The sequence below is a fragment of the Nicotiana sylvestris genome, chromosome 1 (assembly GCF_000393655.2).
Source record: "Nicotiana sylvestris chromosome 1, ASM39365v2, whole genome shotgun sequence".
NCBI classification, from domain to species: domain Eukaryota; kingdom Viridiplantae; phylum Streptophyta; class Magnoliopsida; order Solanales; family Solanaceae; genus Nicotiana; species Nicotiana sylvestris.
The window spans coordinates 156,809,214-156,836,749 of NC_091057.1; the positions used below are offsets into that span (position 1 = coordinate 156,809,214).

The 27,536-nt window shown below is 35.9% G+C and overlaps 4 protein-coding genes across 4 annotated transcripts; 2 read left to right on the top strand and 2 right to left on the bottom strand.

Annotated features, from left to right (window-relative positions):
• Window positions 1-902: 902 nt before the first annotated feature.
• Window positions 903-10,568, bottom strand: LOC104226081 (uncharacterized). Its single transcript, XM_009777968.2, has 10 exons — window positions 9,737-10,568; window positions 9,504-9,602; window positions 9,141-9,352; window positions 6,680-6,873; window positions 6,431-6,536; window positions 6,004-6,323; window positions 4,415-4,810; window positions 3,795-3,876; window positions 2,171-3,688; window positions 903-1,320 (listed from the first exon to the last, which is right to left on the bottom strand). The coding sequence occupies exons 1-10, from the start codon at window positions 9,799-9,801 to the stop codon at window positions 1,166-1,168; spliced, it is 3,147 nt and encodes a 1,048-aa protein (XP_009776270.1). The 5' UTR covers window positions 9,802-10,568; the 3' UTR covers window positions 903-1,165.
• A 1,603-nt stretch (window positions 10,569-12,171) lies between these two features.
• LOC104226082 (sphingoid long-chain bases kinase 2, mitochondrial) lies at window positions 12,172-17,409 on the top strand. The gene is made up of 12 exons (XM_009777971.2): window positions 12,172-12,473; window positions 12,653-12,729; window positions 13,863-13,916; window positions 13,993-14,052; window positions 14,643-14,720; window positions 14,860-14,906; window positions 15,000-15,040; window positions 15,222-15,306; window positions 15,924-16,038; window positions 16,197-16,319; window positions 16,425-16,525; window positions 17,056-17,409. Exons 1-12 carry the CDS (start codon window positions 12,305-12,307, stop codon window positions 17,183-17,185), a joined length of 1,080 nt encoding a protein of 359 aa, XP_009776273.1. The 5' UTR covers window positions 12,172-12,304; the 3' UTR covers window positions 17,186-17,409.
• A 1,095-nt stretch (window positions 17,410-18,504) lies between these two features.
• LOC104226083 (uncharacterized) lies at window positions 18,505-21,069 on the top strand. Its single transcript, XM_009777973.2, has 4 exons — window positions 18,505-18,927; window positions 19,987-20,141; window positions 20,233-20,299; window positions 20,412-21,069. The coding sequence occupies exons 1-4, from the start codon at window positions 18,552-18,554 to the stop codon at window positions 20,555-20,557; spliced, it is 744 nt and encodes a 247-aa protein (XP_009776275.1). The 5' UTR covers window positions 18,505-18,551; the 3' UTR covers window positions 20,558-21,069.
• Window positions 21,070-21,325: 256 nt separating this feature from the next.
• LOC104226084 (uncharacterized) lies at window positions 21,326-25,330 on the bottom strand. The gene is made up of 3 exons (XM_009777974.2): window positions 24,304-25,330; window positions 21,612-22,148; window positions 21,326-21,523 (listed from the first exon to the last, which is right to left on the bottom strand). Exons 1-3 carry the CDS (start codon window positions 25,165-25,167, stop codon window positions 21,428-21,430), a joined length of 1,497 nt encoding a protein of 498 aa, XP_009776276.1. The 5' UTR covers window positions 25,168-25,330; the 3' UTR covers window positions 21,326-21,427.
• Between the last annotated feature and the right edge of the window lie 2,206 nt (window positions 25,331-27,536).

Sequence of the window (27,536 nt, forward strand, 5' to 3'; positions counted from 1 at the left end):
AAAAATAAATTGCAAATTTTTTGTATTTAAATAATGTTTGAAAAAGTCACACTTAAAAATAAAAATAAAAAATTGAACTCCTCAAATAGTTGCATTGTAATTTCCTTTTAGGCGAAGGAAGTATATTTATATTAAATTTACATTCAAGCATCACTAGAGGAAAAGTAATAATAATGGTAATTTCCACCTTATGATAAAGCAAAATGTTATGAAGGAGTAACAAATTTTGGTGGGGGCGTAAATGGGATGAAAAAGGCCATCAGCTGGGGCAAGCTTTATATCGAAAACGGCTATATTACCGAATATAAATTCTTTTTTTCTCCATCATATATACATATTACTGAGTATTAATTCACCTCGTTGAATTGTGATTATTCGTTATTGCACTAGACATTAGACTCTTGGATAATTAGTTGCCTTTGGGGAAACCTTACAGTTATTCGTTAAAGAAAATAATTTAACGAAGAAATATCTTACTAAAGAAGAAGGGTAACCGGGTAAGGACGTAGAGAATGTGGCAATCTGCCTAATTTTTCTTTCTTACTTGATAATACTATGTTTTACCTAATAAAACTTAAAACGGGGACGTTCATTGATCAATCATAGGGGAGATAATTCGTCAATTGTTCAGTTAAAATAAATATTTTACTTCCTTACTCTTAACTAGAACATTTTTTGACTTCAATAGCATTGTTTAAAAATCAAATCAAACGATTAGTAGTACTTTTAAGATGTGAAAATAAGTGTACAAGAGTTGAAATCGAAAACGACTCTTCAATAGAATGAAATTCTTCAACAACCGAGTCCCACCACTTTGAAATTGGTTAACTCCAGTACTATAATGAGGATTCCAGTGATGCCAGAGAAAAATAAAAAAGGGAAGAGAGCAGGCAACAACTAAATTAGGAACACAAGAAAGATAAATATGAACTGAAAAATTGCACAACCATGTTTGCACAATATAGTAAGAGTTGTGGATACAGAGGCCCTTTCCAGTCACTCGTCACTGGCGTATGTAGATGACACTAACCCACCCACCCCCACAAAGTACCCAGAAAGTAGAATCTAAGACTTATGTCATTTCCCCTGATATGTTTACCAAATACTTGCACATAGGTGATGGTAGATGAGTACCGCATGAAAAATGTTAACCTTACATGGCCAACTATCTATATCGCAATCCCATGTCAAGCTCGTGACTGTACGTCCCCTGTCCACGCCCAGCAGGAAAAGTGTGATTCTGCTTTGAAGCCTTAAGCTCCATCTCAATAAGCCTTTGCAGGGCCTCAGGATGATTGTTTCTGCTGTTGATATCTGGACCTGAGGACGAAAAGAATATAATGTAAACTCGAACAGTGTAGAACATCGATAGAGTATTCATCCTCAATCAGAAAAGTAGCACCAATTAAAGGACTAAGTGCAAACCCTTTTTAAGAATGCATGATATGTGCACAATATATTCTAATATGTTCTAGATGTTTAGCGTCCAATGATATTCAGCAGGGTATAAATCTTGAGACATAGCATCCAGAAAAGAAGTGGCCATGGGGATAGCATTTACTTGATCAAGCCTCAAAAGCAAACAGAGTAATTTGTAGCAATTAGGAAGGGGGGGGGAGTAGTAACACCAGTATACCACGAAAACAACTCTGCAGAAAAGGAAAGGAAAAAGAACAAGCAGATACCTACTTCTTTTGAGGAGAAATGATTTACTATTCTACAGGTTTTCCAGGGCAAGCTAAGGCTACTGATGGAAAGCATACCACTTGGTCATGTTAATCATAAATTTCGACTTGATAACAACTCAAAGCCTAACAGGAAAGAGAGCCTTCGAAAAATGAGTAAGTTGTGGAAATACATTTAACAGTTATGTGTATGGAGGCAGTAACTAACGGAGTAAAAATCCTAACAAGCTGCAATTCAGGCTTATGTCTTTGCCATCAGTAAACCATGTTAGTGAGATGGTGCAGACAGGGGATAGCAGGAAAGAAAGCAATATCAACATTGCGATAATAGAACTAAGAAATAAGCAGAAGCTGTTGCAAAGATCAAGAAACTCTTTGCTTTAACTTGAGCAAGATCAGAGATGAGCAACATAATATTGAGGTGTCAGCCAAAGAAGAACAAGACACAGACATGGAGCAGTAGAGACGGCACATCAAGGCTTTACCTGGAACTTGCATCCCAAGTCCATTAATGTTGACTTGGTGAGGCGTAAAAGGGAACCCTTGCATCGGGTTAGCTTCATGCACAACGCCAGCAGCCTGATTACTGGAATGTGAAGAAACTGGACCACCGTTTAGACGGTCATGGAGCAGATGAGGGGGGTGAGTTCCAGACATTTGCATCTGCTGCAACATAGGATGATGAGCAGGAAGATCAAATCCTGTCACCCTAGCATTCGGATGGTGAAATGGAGGTCTCATTATACTTCCGGCAAACTGATGACCAGGAAGAGCATCGTGCTGAATCATGCCCTCTGGACCAGAGAAAATCTGAGAGTTCAAATGTGCAGGACGAGAATCCAATGGATGAAGTAATGGTTTCCCTTGACTCATTTGCAAAGGATGAAACTGAGAAGATGATGGTTGAGCACGAAGATGGTGAAAAAGCATCTCAGACTCAATCTGGTCATGAGAAACTCGTGGAAAGGGTAGTGCCCCTGGACCCACCAAAGACCTTTGATCACTGCCAACTGAATTAACAGTCACCAGGTCACCTTTACTCATATTTCCTGCTGGCATTGGGACCTGGGATACCAAAGGATCACCAACACTAAATAAGCTCTCTCCTTCAGGTAGACGAAATTCACCAGCCCGATAATCACCATTTCTGGACAGCGCTTCAGTTTGGCGCTTTAAGGAGTTGACTTCAAACGAAGAATCATTGAATCCCAACCAGTTTTCTGCCTTATCCAGCTTTGGGTGATCTCTGCAATTTGAAGGTAAGACGTTATTCTCCTTCGTTGCTCCTCTCAGTCCAATATCATCAATTATCGAAGAAGAAAGGGTATCATCAGAACTAGGCAATGACGACTTTTGAGTTTCCTGAGAATCATTTAGTCCAGAACCAACTGAAATCCTCTGAATTGAAACTGGAGCTTGCGCAGATTGTAATTCCGTCATAAAAGCAGTTCCAAAAAGTGATTCAAGAGTAAGTGTATTCCCTGAAACATGACTATTGTTATCTTCCTTCTTAGATCTGTCTTGCACGGTAGTCTCACCATGTGCCTCCAATGATTCAATGCCAGCATTGGACCTCTGTTTCACATTTCCAAGATTTGGCCCCTTCTGTAATAATGAAAGGAGGTGCTGAGATGCCTGGCTATCCACATTTACAGGTTTTTCAGTCTTTGTGTGATTAGTACTCGAGCCTTGTGGCTGTGAATTAGACTTTTTTTCGCTGAACTCTGACAACATTGTATGTTCAAGGTCTTCACAAGTAAGGATCGTCGGCGCTGCCCCCCTTTTACTGGACTTATACACAAGCTCAGGCCCGCCAAGCAGTGAAGAAGGTAAATTCGAGACAAACTTACTTGTAGGCTCAAGACTTTGATAGGAGAATTCTGATGGTAATTGTTCCAAAGTATTACCCTCAAAGGGTTGCTTTCTGTTTTTATCACCACCAACAATTAATGCAAGCAAATCACTAGGCCTACTTGATGAAGAATCATCTTCCAGCTTCCTTTCTGCAACAACATAAATGAGATGAGACCATCTACATAAGATTTCAAGAGATTTTGATAGGATTCAGTAAGAAACCCAGGGGGGAAAACAAAAAAGAAATGGATATACCTTCTTCGAAAAACCAATGAGCAAATTTTGATGACTGAACAGCTTTGGGGTCTAATTTGTCATTAGGCTTACTATCTTCATTCTGGACAACATGGTCGAGCCAAAAAATAACTAGTTAGAACGGATGCCAGAAAGTGAGAAGTTTTAACGACTAAATAAGTCTGAATATTTATTAAATATTCTTGGACAGTAAAAGAGGAAAACAAACAGACAAGCTGATCTCTAGCATCTCTGCAGATCACATTAAAAATAAAAGAAAACATCCATCCTATTGATTGTATATGTTCCTGCACCAATCCCAGTCATAATAGGGCGTCTTTAAAATTGTTTTCCTATGTTAAGGATACTGTCATAATCTTTGGTGTGGATGAAATGACATGTTACCACAGCATTCATGAAAACAATCGCAAGTCCAGTAATGAATTACTCATAAATCTATGAACAACATTATGATCATCCCAAATAATAACCCATTTCAATCTACGTGGTTTGGAAAACATGAAGAAATTTGAGGTGAACTGCAAAAGGACGAGGGTCATGGGGCTTCACAGGATTGCATTAGGAATAGCAAATCGAGATTCAAATATCACACCGAGTCATAAAGCATGAACAATATTTACCGTAACTGGAGCATCAGAGTCGGTGAGATTTGCAATGGCACTTCCAAAAATCTTATCCAGGATGGATGTTGAATGGTTGATATTGGACTCCGCAACAAATTTGCCCCCTGAATTCTGGGCACTGAGTTCCAAAATTGCAGGCTCGTTTAAATCTAGACTTGAAGTCCGGCGTGAATGATCTTCCATGCTAAATTTCCTGTCAGAATCATCTGAGTTCACTGACAATTTCACAATTTGGTCATTCTTCTTCAGAATTGAAGCATGCAAACTCTTGTGTTCAAGTTGATCACACGAACTAATTTCTCGGGAACTTTGTCTTTCTAAGCTCTGACAGATACCATTTTGGGCGTCGGATTTAGCTTCCAATAGAATTTCTTCAGTTTCATGCTTTCCTATCTGTTAAAGTGATATGAAGAGCAGGCAATTAAAGAAAACATCATTTAGATTCATGAAGATCTATTTTATATGTGTGTGCACATAATATATATATATACACACACACACACACACACATATATATATATATTGTGTGTGTATATATATATAGGGAGAGAGAGAGAGAGAGGGAGGGAGAAAGAGATGGGACTAAACTAAGCTATTAAACATTATTAAGGATTAGGATGCCTAACAGCAGCCTATCACCTACTGCTGAAGACAGCCCCAAAAGGAAGAAGAAAGTTGCAACTGTGTATCATCTTTGGAAAGAAAGAAATTTGAGAATTTTCCAGGGAAAAAGCAGGAGTACTGAGCATATCATCAAAACTATTGTTCAGGAGATCTTCTATCGGGGCCAGGCAAAACCTAAGATAGCTAAGAAGTTGCAAACCCTGAATTTTTATCCTATTTAGTGTTTAGCCAGGGTCTGAAGTTAAGGAGAGAAAGTTGTGTTCTGCTGAAACTGTAATGTAGTTCTGCAGTTTTTTTCGTTGTAATACTTCCAGTTGGTTGATACAATTTTATTTTCCAAAAAAAAAAAATGTAAAACAAAAAAAAATAAAAATTGCAGCTCACAGAGATCTGTGTATATTTCACACAGTCTCTAGCTCGTCTTGAAAAGATGAACAATGAACGAAAAAGTACATTAAACCTGTCTCTCCCTGAATATTGAGCTTCAGGAAAAAAGGGTTATATATTGAAACAGAGAGGAAGACAAGAGAAGCATAGACAATATCACTTACTTTGAGGGCTTCAGAACCTAGAGCTAGTTTAGATGGACGACCCCTTAGTGCCATTCAAACAAAACTCAAGGGATTTCTTCATTATAAAAAAGGGCTTTGGGGATGGGGTCTTATATAATGTAAATTAAATAAGAAAAGAGCAAAGATGGAAGAAGAAGAATCATCAATTCCCAGTTTCCCACAGCTGCCCCCTTGGATCCGTTACCTAAAGTCCATCATTAGGATAGGGAGGGAGGAAAATATCACTAAAAGTCAGGCCAATAAAATGCACAATGCTTAGTGGATTCACCAGGCTAATTAATGCACAATGCAGAGTGGATTACTTCCTCTCCAATAATGATGCACCTGAGTTGAGGCTCATGTGCAACTATATTCTACAGAAGACAAACTAAGGGAAGTACAAGTAAATACCTCTGTCAAACATGAATGGTTCAAAGTTGCTGAGCCAGAATTCTTATCTGAAACAGTGGTTTTGAAGCCTGGGGGCACAAGTGGTCTAGATGGGAGATTCTGTGAAGAGGAAGATGATTTTCCAGATTCATTGCTTGCGCAAGGCTGGCTGGTCGTTATATCTACTTCAGCATTCTTGTCCAGAAGCCTCCTATCCTTTTTATTATCTTCCAGCAGTACTGAAATGTCCGAGTCATACTCAGCTGTATGCTTCTCTGCATTTGATTTCTGCTTCTCTTGAAGAGTCTTCTGCTGCTCCTTCCTCATCAACTCAAAAGAAGCTGAGAGAAAGTCAATCAAAACTCAATCGTCCACAAACTCATCAAAGTTGCATACATATATATAGCACCGTAAGAGCCATGCATGATATTACTGAAAGAGGTAATACCTCTTCTCCTCCTTTCCTCTTCCACTCTGTCCTCACTTGCACTCTCAATTGAACCAAAGGTCTCATCATTGCATGCATCAGTGTTTCTACGAGAATGAGGCATTGCCTGAAGGTATCGCAAGAATAAAATTGACATAAGTTAAATTCTTCTCAAAGATCTTTAAAGCATAATCTGAAATGATGGGACAAATGCAGCAGATCAAGCAAGTGCTCATCATGTTGGACAGCAATGATAAAGTGAAAATTCACCTTATAAGGTCGAGGAGGATGGTATGGCTCATTGCTCCTATTAAGCTGATAGTTATCACTTGCTCGGACCTTAGTTGCAGATACTCCAGATGCATATGCAGATGGCTTGGGAAATGAACCACTTCCAAGAAGCCCATCATGCTCAGAACTCTGCCAAGTGCGGCGTGCTTGATTCCCGTAGCGTCTACCAGGATCTGTATAAAATGTCGCTAAATAAATTTCTTAAAGGGAAAATTACCATTTAGTACCCACATGCACATGCACATAAAATGAACAAATTGCCCAAGATCATACTGTATAAGGAGACAATAGTTCATTCCCTCTACTATTGTGGACCATTATAACACCCCTCTACATGCGCAACGCCAGACATTTGGAGCGTGGATAGGGGCCCTATATTGGGTAAACTGAGCAAAAGGATAGGTTTGGCTCTGATTCCAAGTTAAGAAAATGGACCTTTGACCTAACTCAACCTAAAAAACTAGCTCATGAGGTGAGAATTGCTAAAGAAAATATAAGGAGACAACAGTTCATTCCTCAACCAATGTGGGACATTCCAACACTTGTTAACCTTAGCATTTGTCTTGGAAAAGTCGATTCCGACATTATTCTTCATGATATTACTCTTAAGTCTTACACTGTCTCATTTCCTTTCTACTTTGCATACACCACTTTAATTGTTCATAACAGTCAGTAGATCTTGATCTTCACAACTAAGGGGGTGTTTGGATTGGCTTATAAAAAGTTGCTTTTAAGCTAAAAGCCAAAAGCCATAAGTTGGTAATACCCAACTTTTGGCTTTTGGCTTATTTTTGTACTTTTTATGCCTAAAAGTAAGTGCTTTTAAGCACTTTTTATCTTTGCCAAACACCACACAAACTAAAAAAGAGCTTAAAAGTCAATAAGCACTTAAAATAAGCCAATCCAAACACCCTCTAAATCTGTTCTCAAATAACAAATAGAAGAAAAAAATTCTTGATAGTATATGTAACATAATTCTCTTTTGGTTTAAAAGAAATCGTACATATAATATAATCTTCATATGATCAACACTTTTTCTGCGTTGTACTACTTATGCGGTTAGTGTGCTCGCATTATGTTTAGATTGCATCAATACTCCTGGACTGTTACCCTCCGATAACTCATTTGACGGTGGTACCTGCATCACCAAGCTTGGCAGACGAGACACGTACAACATGATGTTCCTAACAGGACCTCTCTAGTTATTCAGGCTCACACCTTTGTCCTAAATCACTATTTTTTTTTATAGTAAATCCTTGTAACATGAAGATAATACGACATCCATGTCTAGTGAGCAAGTGATATTTACTATTTAGTAAAGAAAACTTCTAGGAAAACCTTAGTTATTAAATACCCCTTAACATTCCATATGGTTCTTAGCCCGAGCTTTCTACATTAGTTGGTTGCGAAGATTAGTCCCAGTTATTCACATTAATGGCCTTTGTTATTTCACTATTACTCAGGGACAGCCACTTACATTAGCTTCACATTATGAGATCACAAACAGGAAGGACCCATCAATCGGGGGCAAAGGCCTCATTAATAGTTACAGCAACTCCACCTCGGATGTTTCACATCAAAAGGCCTGAACCTTTAGTCATCTGCTTCCAACTAAACACAAAATGTCACCTTTTCCCGATGTTTGGCTCCAATTAACCAATTAGAATATCTTCCAGACATTGAATACCTATTTAATAGCCAAGGTGTTGAATATATCTTAATATTAGCTCCCCCACATGTCCTCCTCAACACTTCTGCCTAATTGATTCTGCAGTTCTATCTTTGTTCGTGCAGGTAATGAAAGCATATATAATTTGTCAAATTTCAACTTCCCAAGAGCTTCTGGATACACCAAAGAAGAGACAGAATAGTCTTATGGAAGCGGCAGTTTTTTCTCAAGGTATTCTCCCACGTAATTGTATTTCATGAATAAGCATTTTATGTTATGGTTAGGCACAACGCGTATTTGATCCCAAGTGTTATGCTGGACGGCCTAGGATCATGCAAAGGACCAATTCTAAAGGGCAGCCCGATAAACTAAGCTCCTGCTATGCGCAGGGTCCGGGGAAGGGCCGGACCACAAGGGTCCATTGTATGCAGCCTTACCCTGCATTCGTGCAAGAGGCTGTTTCCACGGCCCGAACTCATGAACTCCTGGTCACATGGCAGGAACTTTACCAGTTAGGCAAGGCTCCCCTTCCAAAGGACCAATTCTGCACTGGAAGAATCAACTCTACTACAAAGTAGATAGGGGATATGTGAATGCCTAGTCTGTGGTCTCGGGGCAGTAAATTTTAAAATCATGGATTGAAATGCTATGCAACCACCACAGTAATCTTACAACCCATTAATAATACATAGAATACAAATATGTATTCGGAATTGAAACAATCAAGTATAACATAGACAACAGCTATATCTGAAAGAATATCAGCTGTACCGGAATCTTTATCTGATTGTGTATCACTATCTCGATCACTACGCCCAGAGGAACGACTTTCCCATCTTCCATAAATGCCTCTTGAATTGCCATCAGAATCCCCACGAGTAGGTGGAGACGAACTATAATCATTACGTCTGAAACCTTGAGAGGGCAAGCTTCCAGGTATTCTTTGGCGGTCTTGTATGCCACGTGAGGTGTCCTCAAGCTCACTATTTAAATTGTAAAATGCACATTACTAATCCTTTCCATGCCGACCAAAATAAAACTACCTAATAGAGCAATACCAATAAAATATGGGAGAGTAAAACATTAATTGCTCCTAAATTTCAAGCAAATGGCACGTTATGCAAACACTCTTACCTCAGGATCGACTGATCAAAACCAGTTGGTATCTTCTTGCAAATCTCCAGTTGACTGAGTGACAAAAGAAACTCTCTTGTATACGATACTTTTGAATGCCTGGGTCATGGCAAAGAACATTCGCATTTAAAAAAGTTAATAAACAAAAATGATAACAGACCAACACCTCCAAGAAAATAGAATAAGCTGCAACTTTCCCTGTAATTAATGGAACAAGAAAGTTAAATCATTACTTCCGGACTTCACCAATTTCAGAAACGTGATCGGTGGCGCTTCGATCCTCATTCTCCAAGCTCATTGTGCAATACCACGTATAACAACTTGTGCACCAGCTATACTTCACCCACAAAAAAAACTTGATACAAGAAATCAATCAACAATAATAAACGAGATTCAAGTCCATCTTCTACAAAACTTCTTTCAAATCAACCCCCAGAAGAAAAGCGATCCAATAACGTTCCAACTAATCCAAATTTGCAATAAAGGACCAAAATTCATAACATGATCAAACCAATACCAAATTCCTAAAACATCAATCCAATGCCAGCACCTATCTAAATTCCAGAAACTTCCATTCAAATGAAACCGGAAACGAATTATACACAGCTACCCAACAGTAATTCGAACTTCGATCCAGCAAAATATACGACAAAATCAGCTCAGCTATTTTCAATTCAACTTCCACCTCCTGATATAAACAATGCAAAACCTAATATTGCCTACAACCTATTTTCTTTCCTTTCTCTCAGGATTATATACAAGCAGTTATTGCTCAGTACGATTCGCGCAATCTAGGGTTTTCCTTCGTAAACTGATGTTGAAATTGATCTTTTCATATACGAAGCTAGGGTTGATAATTCTACCTGGATCAAGAGAGAGGGGTTTGGGGTGCAAATTCAAAATCGTTCAACTGATTGCGATAGATACATCAATCTATACGTATATGTTTGCATAGGTAGACATGTGTATATAGGTATGTATATAGTCGTATGTATATGGAGAGGAGGAGGAGAAGATGAGAGAGACAAGGCTGGAGGGGTTCTCTGTTCTTCTATCAAAAACGGGACCAAGGAGATGACTTTTGCCTACTTAAAAACTAAATAAAAATAAATAAATTTGTTAAAAAAAAAATAGGTGTATTTGCTTTACTGTAACAAATGTTATCTAGAAAATTTATTTTAAAATTTTGATTGTGTTAAGAAGTTGGCATGTGATATACAAGAGTAAATTAATATTACTAGTAGAGAAGTAAAAAGAAATGAAACTTTCAAGAAAGCCAATTTTATCTTTATGGCAGAAATTATTTTCATCAATTAGAAAAATATTTTTTTGAGGTACATTTTTAGCTATAATAACATTAGTTTAGAAAGCTTAATACAAAAGTTGACATTTTAACTTGCACAAGTTTATAAAATCAGCTCTCTTACTTAGACTTGTGCCAACTAAACACATTTGCTTAGTAGTAAAATATAAAAATACCGTGATAAATATATTTCACAGTTGATTGTACATATAATTTTTGACTTATTTAACCAGAGTTTGTGCAAATGAAGAGCACGAAAATGGTGAAAGAAGGATCATTTTCTATTTTTTTCTTCTTCTTCTCGTTTTTCTGGTATTTCCTAGTAACGTGATTGTTGTTATTGGTTTTTCATCTATTTTTTGTTTCCTACATGTTTATATTATTTTTCTGATTTTTGTTGCTCTCACAGATTCTATTATCTATGTTTGTTTTCTTTAACTGAGGGTGTCTCGGAAACAACCTCGTGGTAGGGGTAAGATTCAGCCTCCCCAAATTACACTTGTGAAATTTTACTGAGTTATTGTTGTTGTTGTTGTTCTTATATTTCGTCATTAAAAATAAAAATACGATGATAAATTCGCACAAAAAAGCACTTGAATAGAAGCCACTGTTCCAAGATGTATACCTCAAATTCTAGCAAAACAGAACAATTTATAAGTTTTGACGAATTTAAAGAGCATTAGAAGAGATAATAATTAATATCATGAATTAAAATTTAGTTGTAATAAATAATTCGTATGTTACCATCCCTAAATCAAACCAGCTTTGAGTAATGACAAGTCCAAAAGAGATCCCATCTGATAGATAACTTTTTATAGTCCGTTTGGCCGAGCGGCAAAAATTAGCTTATTTTGAGAAGTGATTTTTGTCAAAAGTACTTTTCTCAAAAGTATTTTGGTAAAAAACAGTTTGTGTTTGATTGATGTTTGGCCAAACTTTAAAAAAATTGCTTCTAAGTGTATTTTTCTCAAAAGTGTTTTTCAAAAAGTGCTTTCGAAGAGAAACTACTTTTTTCTGCTTCTTCAAAACTGGTTCTGCTTATCCCGAGAACCATCTTTTTTTCTTTAAAAGTTGGGCCAAACACCTTAATTTTAGAAAAATAATATTTTTGACAAAAAAAAGTGCTGAAGCTGGGCCAAACAGTATTAATCATTGATCCTAACATTTTGTTGTGAAATGACTTTTGGTTGTCTGAAAGGGAAAACAAGATAGAGGAACAAACGGATTTAAACAACAAAAAGACACAATAAAGGATTAGAATTAAAAAACAGAGGCCTATTAGTCAGTAATCAATCCAAAAATAATTCAGTAATTACACAACTAAGCAAACCCCTCATTTCATTTTTTCGAACTCTCAACGCTCCCATTGATCACCATTTGAAAAAGCTTTATTAATCACTCTCTTTCTTTATCCTCATCAAAACCTCCCAACCCCACATAGAAAGGTGTGCCTTTACTATAATTAGTTGAGTATATATAAAAATTTATTGCTACAAGAATGATTATATATCAAGGTATAGTAGCAGTTGCACTGGCGAGAAATCCTTCTTTAATCAGAGCAGAACAGCCTATGGCTTCAGATCTCTCTTCAACCGACTGCACGGCTCTCCGTGGCGGCGCTTCCCTTCGTCGCCGCCGTGACCTCGTCTTCGTCGTTAATCCCCGAGGTTTTGTTTCTTTCATAAATTTTGTCTTTGTTGTTTTTTCGAATTAAGGTGTTGAATAACGTGTTTTTTTATTTTTATACTGGAATGCAATGAACTGGATTCATATAAAGGAATTAAATAGCAGCATTTGGGGATTGGGGTTTAATTGATTGATTACTCTTTTGATTTTATTGGAGCAGGAGCTAATGGAACAACGGTTCAGCAATGGAAGAAGCTACTTCCTTACCTTAGGTCTCGCTTGGGTGATGACTGTAATGTGAGTTTTTCCAACTCATGTTTTTTCCTTGCTTTTCTTTTCGATGTTAAAGTTTCTAACTTCGGTAGAAAGTAGAACTTGTAATGTTTATTTTCTTGTTTTTATGATAGTATTGTGTTTTCATATGAATTTGATGTTTCGTTTCAATATGTTAAGGCAATTTATTTCAGAAGGTACAACTTTGTAATTGCTCACAAAAGCATATCTTTTCTTTATTTTCTACCCCTTTTTGAAAGTGATCCCCCCCCACCCCCATCACACACACCACCACACACACCACCACACACACACACACACACCAGTTTCCTGCAATCTATGGCTGTTTTTGGCAGATACCATTGTTATGACACTGAAAGATGCCTTCCGTTAGTAGACGATGTGAGAATGCTCATATTTATAAAAAAAATGCAAGAACTTTAGCATACGGCAGTGGTCAATGCTTAGAACCACTTTCAAAATTCTCACATACCAGGGTTGTTAGACTTCTCATGAACTTGATTGTATATGTTGAGTTAAATTTTGATTCCAGTACTTCTGGAAATTCAGGATTTTGGTCAATGTAAGTTCTTACAACACGCCAAGGCTTTAAAAATGAATGTAGTGATGAAGCACATATTGGTAACATCTCACTTTTGCATGCACGAGTATCCAAGAGATCCTCACCAGAGGCGGATCCAGGATTTGAGGCTTATGGGTTCCTACCGTAATTTTAGATTAATATGCAATAATAACTGGGTTCACAGTTAGATATTTACAAATATTTAGTGAATTTCTTAATATAAATACAGGGTCTACGCAAAAGTTACTGAGTTCCCGGGAACCCGTATTGTAAGCTCTAGGTCCGCCCCTGATCCTCACAATCTCATTCTATGTTCTCCCAGTAAATACTAGGGAACCTAACATTTTTCAGCCTGTTCATGTTCTCAATGCTAAATTAAATATGGTGGAAGTATCATATAAGTTGATTTTGGTAAGAATTTTCAACTGGTAGGATATACCCGTCCTACATGTAACAGATCGACGTGCTGTAACTTAAATGGAAATAAATGTCAAATGCAATGGCGCTGCTCCGATAGACTATGGTTCTTTATTAATGATTGTTTAGGTGAAAAAGTTCTCTCTATTTTGACCAGATATGCGAATCTTTAACTTCAGGTCCTTCTCATGCCATTGATATAACAAGAGAGGTAAACACCTAAACATCTCTGCTTTAAGCTAGTATCAGATGGAATGCAGAAACTTTTATCTCAATTGTACTGTCAGGCTATCCGTGAAGGAGCTGATGCTGTAATTGCAGTGGGCGGTGATGGGACTCTTCATGAGGTGCATCCTGCTTCTTTCTTGAAATCTAAAATCTCTTCTTTCTGCTTTCACTCATCAGCACACGTACATGTAGTTAGCACAAAAGAAGGAAACAGAAAGGAGTGGTGTGGCTTGTGTTTGGCTATCACTTAAATTTCTATATTTGTTTTTCCTCATTTGCCTCTGAACCTCTCTTGGACTAAGCTTTTCAGTTGTCTTTTCTTCTAAGGTTCATCCAGCCTTAAGACACTTAGATAGTATTCTGGCACAGATAAGAAGGAAATTAATAACTCGCATTTCTTCTAGTAGCCCAGAACTGCTATCCAGTAAAAAACTGTCAAGTAACAAATAAACAGCTGGTGAAATATTGTTCATGTAAGGTTCTCTCACCTGCCATTATGGGTAGCTGGTGGTAGCATATCATCATTTTGGCTTAGTCATAAAACTCCCTTATCAATTTTTCCTTAAAATTATTTTAATGCTCGCTTTTCTTTGCTGCAACTTCTATGACTGCTAGCAGATATTATAGCTCAAACAGTGTTTCATGTTTTTTTCCCCTGTTGGCACATGATGTCTGTGCTCACTATTAACTTTTTGCTCAATTATTTCAGGTTGTTAATGGCTTCTTCTGCAGTGGAAAACCTGTTTGTAATCATGATATGAACTCCAGTCATTCAACTGCTCTTGGCGTAAGTCATCATTGGCTGATTGGCGTTGTTTACATCAAATTGAAAAGCTTATCTTGAGATTTTGTATGTTAGTTGCATCATAAACTGCTTGGTATCAATTACCATGTGAAGATACCTAAATGGTCTCCTTTCTTAACAGATAATCCCCTTAGGTACTGGATCTGACTTTGCCAGGACGCTTGGCTGGTAACTGGAACTTCTGCTGTTTTTGTAGCTTAATTTTTTGTCATTTCCTTGCATAGTGTATCGGTATTTATAGATGGTCTTGCTTCTCATCAGGAAAAATGATCCTCATGACGCCATAGAACGCATTGCTAAAGGTACTTGGCAGAAAGACTCCATCTCTTGCTGTAGAAACTTCTGATCTGAAACATCATTTTTTCTTCTAATAAAATGGAGAGAAAAAGAGATGTCCTACTCTATAGTAACAGCTTCAGTATTTCTATCCTTCGCCCTTCTCCTTCCTTTTGCTGAAGAAAGTCTGATTTAGGTCTTTTGTAGGGCTGAAATCCAAAATTGATGTTGGATGCATAACTGGAGAAATTGGAGAATCCCATTATTTCATCAATGTTGCTGATATTCATCTGTAAGGACAGTTTCTGAAGATTCCTAAGTCTAAGGTTATGTTTGACATTTGGTGAGGGGAGGAGGGGAGGGGAGGGGAATCTGCAATAAGGGCTCCATTCCCACTCTTCTATTTTTTGGATTGGTAATTCCTGTATTGCTGCTGATTTCATTGCTCAGGCACCCCCATAAAATTGTGATTCTTGTTAAGGTGCGAGTGAGGTTAATTCTTAGGAAGATTAGACAGGCTAGTCGTGTCCTTACATTCACCATAATCTACTCTATTCTATTTCCCTTGTATTTACCCCCTTCAAGGCATTGAGTCTTCACCAAAATTAGGCATTGAATAAAACGATTGGACAGGCTAGTCATGTCCTCTACATTCTCTGGATTTACTCCATTCTGTTCTCCTTGTATTTGCCCCTTCAAGCAATTGAGTCTTCACCAAAATTAAGCATTGCATGAAAAGGGGAACTGATTCTAGCATATAGCAAATTGTGGGAAAGGAACTAAAATTTCTGGCTTTGTTGCCTTCATTCCATTCTTAGTGAGTAGTCTTATTCTTGTGTGCCAATGCAGTTCTAGCTTCTGATCAGGAAATACATCTGATTGAGCCTTGTAAATTTTAATGTTTCGCAGAAGCGCAAAAGCAGGTTATTATGCCTCAAGGTACAAGAAATTTGGAAACTTATGTTATGTTATTGGTGCTTTGCAAGCTTTCTTTCGGCACCACAACCAAGATTTAAGGATCAAGGTCAGTTTGGTTTACCTGCTGGAGTTGGGTATTTCTCGATTATTTGCAGCAAGGGGGGTCGTTCATTTTGCAATGCACTGCATAGTCAATATACATTAGTCAGTCTTTCTGCTTTGCTTGTTCTCACTTATCAGTAGAAAAACAACATGATGATCTAGGTTGATGAGGGGGAATGGGAAGTATGCTCCCAAGTAACTGCTCTTTGCATTGGGAATGCAAAATATTTTGGTGGCGGAATGGAGATTACACCAAATGCCAACCCCTCAAGCGGGGATTATGAGGTGGAATGATTTCTCTTTCCCTGTCCTTGGTCATCATTTTCAACATCTCTGTTTTCCAAGAACTGTTTAGATGTGACTTACTATGACTAATTACTTTTTGTGCAGGTGGTCATCCTGCAGGACTTCAAGTGGTATGATTTCATTTTCAAAATGCATAAGCTGTACAATGGGACACACTTATCAGTGAAAAATGTATCTTCAAGAAGGTATAGCGCCACTGCTTCAGAAAGAAAAAAGCATTTCTCATCTCTTCTTCAAATTTTATTGTGAATTCCAGATTGCCCATTGCTTACAGTAGTGCAACAGTGCATGTTGCATCACTACAGAAGTCAGTTTATACATAGTTACTGATTTTTGTTTCAGCTTTTGAGAAAGTATATCTATATGATTCTGTGTTTTAACACACAGTCTTTGGGGTTTCCCAGGTCATATACTACAATTTCCATAAGAACCTCCAATAATCACTTTAAGGGGTCTTTGTGTATTCATATTTGAATCACGACTCTCATCTGTGACGGTTGCTTTTCCTTCTCTTCGTCTACGTTTCCTTATTAAGCACTTTAATGCAAAAGGCTCTTTGTCAAAGTATAAAAGTAGAGGAGATAAATTTCTCCGGCAATTTTTTATTTGAACATGATTCATTTGACATATGAGACACTAGAAGTGAACTGTTTATAATCTACTTAGCTTGGTTTTTGTTTATGAGATTCTTCAACAGTTTTATTTGTCTTTGCAGGGCACGTTCAATTGAAGTCGAAGAGATTGGAAGCAATAGCTCAATATACGTTCAGTCTGATGGAGAATTCTTAGGATTCCTTCCTAGGAAGTTTTCTTTACTACCTGGTGTTATTGAACTGATTTGCTAATCTTTAGGAAAAAACTTAATGAAAGGACATGATTTTGGAAATAATTTAGTAAGCAGTTTTAGGACTTCATTTTGGAGGCAAGTTGGTATATTTCATGTGTACTCATAGTTGCAGAAGATTGAACCCACTGGAATTGCTAGATATTTGAACTGGTCTTGTTAGCATTTCATTGTCTGCACACGGTTAATTGCTGCAATAATTTGTATAAGTTCAGATTTTTTTTATTTTTTTTAATGTTCTTCTAACACGCACTTAGGAGTCGTTTGGTTACCTGAATTATCACAAATTGTTTTGCTATTAAATTTTGCATCAACAATGAGTTTTTGGGTGGCTTTTTGGTTTCTCTTATTAACAATATCCAAATTTGTTATACGAATTTCTGTACCATTTGTAAATGTGAAAAATGTCCATTATATTATCACTTGTTTAGTTAGATATTATCTCTAACATATTTCTAGCAAAGTAAGTGTTTGAAATATTTCTTTATTGCAAAATATCATATTTAGTGCAATATTTCTTTATTTATCTCATACTTAAGCATGTCTCATTTTAAATTCACTTAAAATTAGTTCTTTGTATGAGATAATTGAATATTGATATTATAGATTTATTTTGATTATTAATTGTAGTATGCTACTCATTTCAATAACAGAGGAAAACAACAATATTGTTTAAATTGGTAAGGTAGCTAAGTTTATTATGATGATAACAAATGAGAATATTATAATGATTATTATTTTTCGAATTACGATCCATGTATAATTTGACTAAGAATGTAATGCTCTCTGAGTGTGTCTTGATTAGTACATTTGTATCTTCAAAAAGAGAATTTGAAATGTTAGTCTTGCAATATACTCCCTCTGGTCCAAAATAAGTGATTTTTTAATTGTTTTCACACATATTAAGAAATTCACCTTTTAATATTAATTAGCAATAAAATTGACCATATTAACCTTTACTATCTATTCATATAAACACTCCTAACACATACTTCAACATTAATTACTCAAAGAGCAATGTAGGAAAAAATGATTAATTCATTCTTGAAATCTGGAAAAATAACTTATTTTGGACCACAGGAAAAAAGCCAAAAAATCATTTATTTTGGATCGGAGGGAGTAGCCAAGTTTATATTTGTTAGGAGTATTACTAATTCTTTTCCGATTAAGATTGCATTGTAAAACTAACAAATATTCCATTAATGGAAAAATAAAAAAATAAAATTTCCTCTCAAGTCAATTCATTTTTTGCCGCCTCAAATTTTTCCGTGGTCAGTATTTAATGAGGACAGATATTTTATAAGGTAAACCATGTGGCAAATAGTTCAATTTCAATTTCCAACTGCCTAACTTGTCTGTGTCTTGCTATGGCAACTTTTACTTCTTTTGCTATCAGAATTCCCAATCTTCAGTCCAGCGACCGACGTTCTATTTTCCATCCAAATGGTAGTCAGAAAATACACAAGTTATTGCGATGCAATGCTGAAAACTCAACAGGCAATTCATCCACCAGTACTAGTACTAGCAGCCAAGGTTCTGAGTCTGAAAATGTGCTGCTGAAGATGGCTTGGTATGGTTCTGAGGTTCTTGGCATTGCTGCTTCCTTTTTTCGTTCTCCCACGGGTACTGAAGCTTCTTCTGGGGGGAATTTGGAACTTGAAATTGATGGGTCTGGAGTTGTTGATCGTGCCCTTGTGGCTGATACTATTAAAGATGACTTCCAAAGATCCTACTTTGTTACAGGTATTTTCTTGAAGACAATTAACTAACATTTTCAATCGACCAACCTGTCAGACTTAATTCGGGATTTGATGGAATTGGCTATACTGAGGGAAAAGGTCGAAATTTACCCCCTAACTATGCGAATTGGTCTAACTTTGCCCTCCATTAACAGCTTGTTTGTATGGTTGTTACCCATTTTATTGTATCGTATATGCTTTAAATACGATGTTTGTTTTGATTGTTACTTAAATTTTATTGTATCGTATCGTTAAATCCGTCGTTACATAACGATGAAATATGCCACTTTAGGTAACGACCGATTTAGTGTGGTCGCGTCGTTACCTTGTCTTTTTCTCTCAATTTCACCCTTTATTATTATTAAATAATTTTATTTTGTCATTTACTCTACCTTCTAATATACCCTGTATCATTTTTTTTTAATATTACAAGTTTAATCTTCATATTGCTGGTGCGTGATATCATAAAACGATGGCAAACGACACAATCTATCCAAACATTGTTTTTATTAAACGATACAGTACAATACAATACAGTACGATACGATACATTATGAAACGATGCGTAACCACCATCCAAGCAAGCTGTAAAAGTTGGGGTCAAATATAACCCTGCCGTTAACAAATGGGCTCGTATATCTAGATTCCAAATTCTCATTTCCTGTAGTGTGATACTATTTGTATTTAATTGGTTTGTTGAGTATTGCTAAGGAATAATAGCTTTTGGAGATTTCGGTTGTAGCTACTGGGAAGGAAGAAAATCTTGAAATAAGTTCCGCACTCTATCCTCTGATAAGAACAAATTAGCGATAACTAAATTACTAATTCGTCCAAGTTTTCATGGCCATTACAAATAAGGAGCAAGAAAAGCAGTCAGTAATAAACTTAGCCTAATTCTAAAGCAGAAACTATGCTTAAAAAGATGAGCTAAACTGAGCGCTATATATTGTTGAGTACAATAAGTTGGATCAGAACTTGATATTGCTGTTTATGAGATCAATGATTAAGTATTGACACTTGCAAATTCCATCAGCTTAAAGTCTTTTGCTATCTTATGCTTCAGGAAACCTGACCCTTAATGCATATGAAGAGAATTGTGAATTTGCGGATCCAGCAGGTTCCTTCAAAGGGCTTAGTCGGTTTAAAAGGAATTGCACTAATTTTGGTTACCTTGTTGAGAGATCAAATATGAAGCTCGTGAAGTGGGAGGACTTTGAGGTAAGATCACAATTGATTCAGATAGCACTAAAAGTTTTACTTTTCATGCTTAGTTTTGTTGTTTACCAAGTGCGCGTGTTTGTAAATACAGGAGAAGGCGATTGGTCACTGGCGTTTCAGTTGCATACTGTCATTTCCATGGAAGCCCATTCTTTCAGGTTTGTGAAATCACTGTTTTTACATATAGAAAGCGTTTCTTATTTTTATGGGACATTCTATTGACTGTGATGCTTGTCGTTGCCCTTAACTCAACATTATATTCTATTGCAGCAACTGGTTATACAGAATACTATTTCAGTGAGAAATCTGGAAAAGTATGCAGGCATATAGAGCATTGGAATGTCCCAAAGATGGCTCTTCTGAAGCAAATCATACGGCCTAGTAGGGGAATATGGCAGAAAAAAGCCAGTGGTTGAAGTAGTAGCTAGCGATCCATGTGAACTACAAGCCTCAAAACTGGCTCAAATTCACAACATGAACAAGAATATAAACAGCACCAATACACTATATTGATACTTTAAGAGGAGGGAGGTCTGTTATGTGGATTGTGTCGAAAAAGAATGAAGGGATGAGAAGATATAACTCCTGGAACATATGCCTAGCGCATCAAGGTCAATACAAGTGTTGCAGAAGTAGCGCATAGATTTTTCTTGCAGCATTTTGCGACCAATATAAGCTTTGGCCTTTAGATGAGAAGTCTCCCTTTGAGGGTTAAGTCTTGCAGTTGGTCATATATGTCATCAAATATGTTGAATGAACTAGTGCTTTAGGTACATATTAAATACAGTTTGCGTGCAAGTATCTGAAACAAATTTGTAGAGTTTTTATTAAGTGTATTTATATTGTTTAGGCCCGTTCATCAGATTCACACCTAAAATTATGCTGGTTTCATGAGGAATATAGAGAGAATTAGACGCATTCTGCCTTATATTCTGAATGTTGTTATTCTTCTTAGAATAGTAAGAGTTACTATTATATTGTTCAAGTGATAGTACATTGATATTCTTCATTTAACAAAATTTCCTCACTATAAGTTTATATGAAATATATAAGATCTTGCAGTCTTTCAAAGTATAAGAAGATTAGGAGCTCACAGCCTCACATGAAGCATTGTGTTAGCTTTTTCTATACATGGCAATATATGTAATCTGGAGCTCCTTTCATTTTCAGACCTAGAAAAGGAAGAAAAAAGAAGAAGAAAAGAATACTCAATTGGGGTGGGGGTGGGGGGCTACAAATAATGACATGAATACCAAAAAATCCTCTTTAAGTCTCTGTCACTAAAATTAGATGGTTTCACCTTCTCTGCATTCACCCACATCTACTAAAAGAGTGTCATTCTTGCTTGTTGGCAAAACTCTGCAACAATTTCTTCTAGGAGACTGCTTGACAACATCAAAAGGGACATATTTATCAGCACATACCATAGTGACTAGCTATCAACAACTTCATAAAACTAAAATTAATTACCTTGTCCCATAAATTTGGATCAGGCTTCTTGTACACTTCCACGTGGCGCACGTTCGATGGATCAGCCATACGCCACTTGCACTTCGATCCACGGGCCCCATCGTACACGTAGTCGCTTGTTGTGCGATTGGTTGTCACGTATGCATTAGACAACAAGTAGAAAAATGGTCTTTGGCAAGCATTTTTATGATATGGTCTTGTGTTGAATGTAAAGGAATTCTCATCCCCAGTTGCATACCAATCATTGAAAGTTGTAATGGGCTTTTCCATTTCACGGGCCGGTAAGATGCCCCTATTGATCTGGACCGAATAGCCCCACGAGACAGAAACGGTCCATCCCCTGGACCTATCATAACATATGGACTGTTGCATGAGCCCAGCTGAGTCCAGTTTTATGGGCTTGTTGAGCCGTCTTAACGCTTCAACTCGGCTTAATTTTGGGAATATGGGCTGAACTTTATCAAGATGATGAAGAGAAACTAGTGGTGCAACTGGATGGGCTGAGAGGAAGCCCATCACACTGCCATGTAGGTCAAACTGTTCCAGGTAAATATTGTCTTATTGTTAAATCATCAAATAATAAACATATACAGTATGCGTTAAAAACCGATACAAGGAAATTTATTATTGGTACAAAAGAATTGGATTTATTACTCCACATTGACAGACTTAACCTATAAATATAGTTTAAAATTCTAAAAACATATAATTATTAAAACTTGCCACAAATATAATTAGTTTTACAAACAAACAAAAAACGAGAGCAAAACGAACACAATAATTTCTAAGCAAATATAATTATAAATCGAAGTTATCTTGATACCTAGATGACTAGATCAAAAATATTAATATAAGATTTTAAAATTTAATTCCCCTAGGTGTGTGGATCGGTTTAACTATGTACACAAGTCATTTCTCTATTAATTGGTTATATGATGCTTGCCCTTTTGGACCTATTGGTTTTATTTTTCTTGAGTGACTAATACCTTTACTTTTTATTTGTTATTGTTGAACTTAGAGGGTGTTTTGGACGGGCTTTTAAGCTCTTTTTAGTTTTTTAGTGTTTGACAAAGTCAAAAGGTGCTTAAAATAAGATTAAAAGTGCTTAAAACAAGCCAAAAACAATGAAATGGGCAACCCCAACTTATTGCTTTTTGGATTAAAAACTATTTTTGCAGAAAAATCACTTTTTTTTAAGCCAATCCAAACGGGCTCTTATATTGGCTAAGTTCTACTTAAGTATTCTGATTTATACAAGTAGGTTGATGAGAAAGCTATATTGATATGATATAATATACGCAGAGGGAAATTTGTTTAGTTGAACTACCATTTTCCTAATATAGTAGTATTTGTGTTGCTATTATTGAAACCGGGGAAAAAATTTGAGAAATGGGAATTAAGGGACATATCCTAAAAAGTAGATAATTGTAGGCCACCCACCTTAACGGGGGAGTGGTTTAGTATTGAGGATTAGATGCCACTAGCCCTCTCCATCCAGAACCTACCAATTCTAATTCACTATAACAACCAAAGGAAAATCCGTTTTCTTTTTGCAACACATATTTTGACTAGAGATATTGCAATTTGAATATTATTTGTCCTTAAATATTAAAAGTTTAGCTATTTTCAAATATACCCTAAAAACGATATACTATTTTTGGAGCAAATTAGAAAGCAAAGAGTGTTACAGAAAAGTACATGATTATGCAAAACCAATACATGCTAAAATTAATAAGTAATTATCTTGGTGGAAGTTGCAGGTAGTTTAAGACTTTATGCTACCTCTTTTATTAATATCAAACTTATCTTGCCCAAACACCTCCACTAAGTAGACAAAGATTAATTTTTACTTCCTCTTTCCTACCTGCATAAAACGAAGGAAATCTGATACATCTGCTAGAACTAACCAAAAGCAGAGGCAGATCTAGGATTTAAACCCTATGAGTTCAACTTTTAAGATTTTTAACATTGAACCCATTATATTTTTAAAATTATGGGTTCATATCAATACTTTTACAATACAAATTTTTACCCCGAATAAAAAGTTATGGGTTCAGTTGAATCTACCTTTAAACACTACATCCGCCTCTGATATGCGGCAATAGGTGCAGTGAAGATTTTTGGCTCACTTTTGATCTCTTAAAAACTGTACTCTAACGTTTTATATCTTTTTCTAATGCATTTTTTCCCCCGTTTACCTTCAGAAATACAACCAAAATATTGAGACAATGTTAACTTTTGAAGAATTGGAATTATATAACAGATTTTTTTTGATGAAATTACATGACAAGAATCGCCACCAACATTTAGATATTTGGTGTCTCCTAAACAATTTTGGGGTTATATAACATGAAGTCAAAGTGGGTCAATTAATTTCGGAAATTCATTTGCCTTGCAATAAACAACAAAATCTCTCCCACTTTACTAATCGCCTTCTTATTTATTTGTTATTTTAGGGAATAATTATATTCTCCTTTAATTAGGGACTTATTAGTTGGTATGATCCTATCGACTAAATTAAAGGAAAGGTCACGGTTACTAAGTTACCTAAGAAGAAGGACCGTAAATAAATTACTAAGTTGAACTATCATGCACAATACTAATAACAACAAGAAAAAAATGCGTCTCAATTCCAAACAAGTTGGGCTAAGAATTCTAATAGAAAAAGAGATGCGAAAAAAGAAGAACAAACCTGGTGAAATCCAACTTCTTTAGTAAGAGGAACTCCAAGTTCAGCCAAACAAGCTTGAATCCTGTCATCCGATCCATACAAATGAGGATATTTCTCAATACACTTATCTTGTATTTTCTCAAGAGCCTTAGCCAATGGATAACTTATAGCAAAACCTCCACCCCCATATGCCATATTATATGAAAATTCATGATTCTGCCAATGTGTTTCCGATACACTCCCTATGTAATAATACTGATTATGATCATATTTCCTCAATACCCTAACCAAATTTTCAGGCACAAAAAATGTATCATCATCTCCCATCACAAACCATCTCACATTTTTCAAATCCATCCTTACTGTTTCTGATATAATTCGCGATATACGAATTCCTGATCTATCGCCCTTTTGGTTAGTGTACTTAAATCTTGATGTGTTGCTTGAAATCTTGATTTCTGGAAGAGAAGTAACGTTGTAAATACTCGTGCTTTGATTATTCTTTGACATAGCTGGCTTGTCTAACCATACAAATCCTCGCATTTTATTTGGTTTCCACCATAATTTTACGTACTCTTTTCTATAATTCCATGTAGTACGTGACGATCCAATGCCAAATACAATATGGTGGAGCTGAGTTTTTTCTGGGGTAGTTTGGATAGTGTTTGACTGGTTTTCTTCGTTAAATCTAATAAAAATACCTAGAGGTTTTTGGGTGGACTTGAATGAAGGGTTTAAGAAAATTAAAGAGTAAAAAACGCATAAAAGACAAAAGAAAAAGATGAAGGTGATCATGATTCTGGGAAGTATTCTTCTAAAAGTGTTTAACACATTATTTGTTTCAGCAATAATAAAGGAGACCACATATTGTGGTCTGTTTTTCATTGTTGGCAAAATCAAAGACAATAAAAAAAAAAATCGTTCCTCCTATATAGGAAAGAGAAAAGTGATACTTCCTCTGCAAAACCTGAAATTTTCCCCAAATAATACGGAAGGAGATGGAAAAGGAGAGGTTTAATTTGATGGAAATTGGGTATAATAAGGCTATTTGAAGTTTTAGTTTGATACAGACTCTTAAGTTTTAATACCTTTTTGAACACTTATAGGAGTAGAAGCTTGATACAAGTAAACAACCTTTCTTTTTTGGTTTAATTCATGATTGATTCGAGTGTTGATAAAAAATAAGTTTTTCTTTTAAAGATAATTCTCTTGCAAAATAAGGTAAACTAATTGTGGTAGATATCCGTATTGATTTGGTTGGAAGTTCAAAAACAAACTATATATGCTAACTAATACTATATCATTGTATATTTGATATAATATGCTACAGTGCGGCTTGTTTTTATAGTAAGTGGATAGTTTACCATAAAAACAAGATTAGTTGATATAGAAGGCAAAAAAATATAATGGTATTATTAAACCTTATATCCCTAAAAAGTATGAATAAATTAAACGGTAAAGTTGTCTTCGTGCATGTAACCTATAGGTTACATGTTCGAGTCGTGAAAGTAGTCACTTGTTTGCATTAGGTTAGGATATCTACATCACACATAGTGGTGACAAAATAGTTAAAAGAAAATAGTTAACCACCCATATTATCCACCAAAATTGGGTTGAATAATGAACTTTTTAAAACGGGTCAAATATGGATAAGAACCATATTATCCATTTAGAAAATGATTAACCAATGAGTTTAACTTTTACATTTGTAAAGCCTTAAATTGGGGGTTGCTCAAGTTTGGGAGACTAGGAATTCTCCCAAAAGTGATCATATTCAAGAAGTCATGGATAATTTGGTTACCCAAATTATCCGCCGGTTAATTCTTTTTTATCCGTATTAAATATGGGTCGGATCGGATAATTTATCTATTTTTCATTACATGTTTTCGACCCGAACCATATCCGACCCGACACGACTATTTGCCGATCCTAATCACACTTATTGGATGTAGTCCTTCTCCGGACCTTGCGTGAATGCGAGATGCTTTATGTAGTTAGGTTAGGATGCCTACATCACATTCATTAGGTGCAATTCTTCTCCGAGTCCTGCATAAATACTGGATACTTTATGCACCAGACTACCTTTTAGTAAGGAGACATCGCAAAGAGGATTTACCTGTTAATTTACTGGAGTTACTTCTTTGGGTATTTGGATTTGGTTTGTTAATTTGGAAATTCTTTCAAGTTTATTGTATAATAATATTTTTTTCCTATGAATGGTAAGTGCGAGCTTGAGACGTTAAAATGAGTAAGTACAATATAATCTTGAAAGCATTTCGGGAATAAAATATACACTTTCCCAAAAACTTGATAGCTCGTTACTTAAATTTTGGTCAAAAGATGGAATCTTGCTGTAAAATAAAGTAATTCCAACTACGTATTAGACTTCAGTCGAATAATATACCAAATGAGTAAAACTCTAATAATTGTTTATCTAGATAAATAGTACATCATTTCACAATGGAAAGTCTTTGCTTTGGGCTTTTAGTTACTTGTTAGTGAATTTTCGCAGCACACTCTAAAAATCCTTTTTAAGCAAACCCAAAATTATATGAAAAAATGTTAAACTATGGTCCATAGATTTATAAGTTATTATAGATATTAGATCACAATCTAATATTTTATGAGAAAATATTAGATCTGAGTCTAATGTTGTCTAAAAAATAATTTTCTGTTATAAAATAACGTCTATAAAGTAAATAAACCAAATACAAGTATAGAGAGAAACTGATATATTATTCAACTTCAAACTTATGTACATAATGAACTGAAATCTCCTTTATTTATAGAAGACTTCAAGTTGCTGTGTAAGCTGCTATTGTACCAGATATAGATAATCTTCTATTGAGGATAATGTTTATCCATAACAGAGTACCAAAAGGATAAGCTCATTGTACTAGGTATGTATAATTTTTTACCGAGGGTAATGTTTATCCATAGCGGAGTATCGAAAGGATAAGCTTCTTGAGGAGGCTTATTTCCAATAGAGTACTAAATAGATAAAAATATTTACGGCGGAGTCCCATATGGATAGGCTTCTTCAGGAAGCTTATTTACAACGGAGTACTAAATAAACATCTATAATATAATATATTTATAACACTCCCCCTTGGATCTTTAAAAGATAATGCGCCTCATTAAAATTTTACTAGGAAAAACCCCATGGGAAAAAAATCCTAGTAAAGGAAAAAGAGTACATATTTTTAGTAATACATATTGTTAGGTGCCTCATTAAAAACCTTATAAGAAAAACT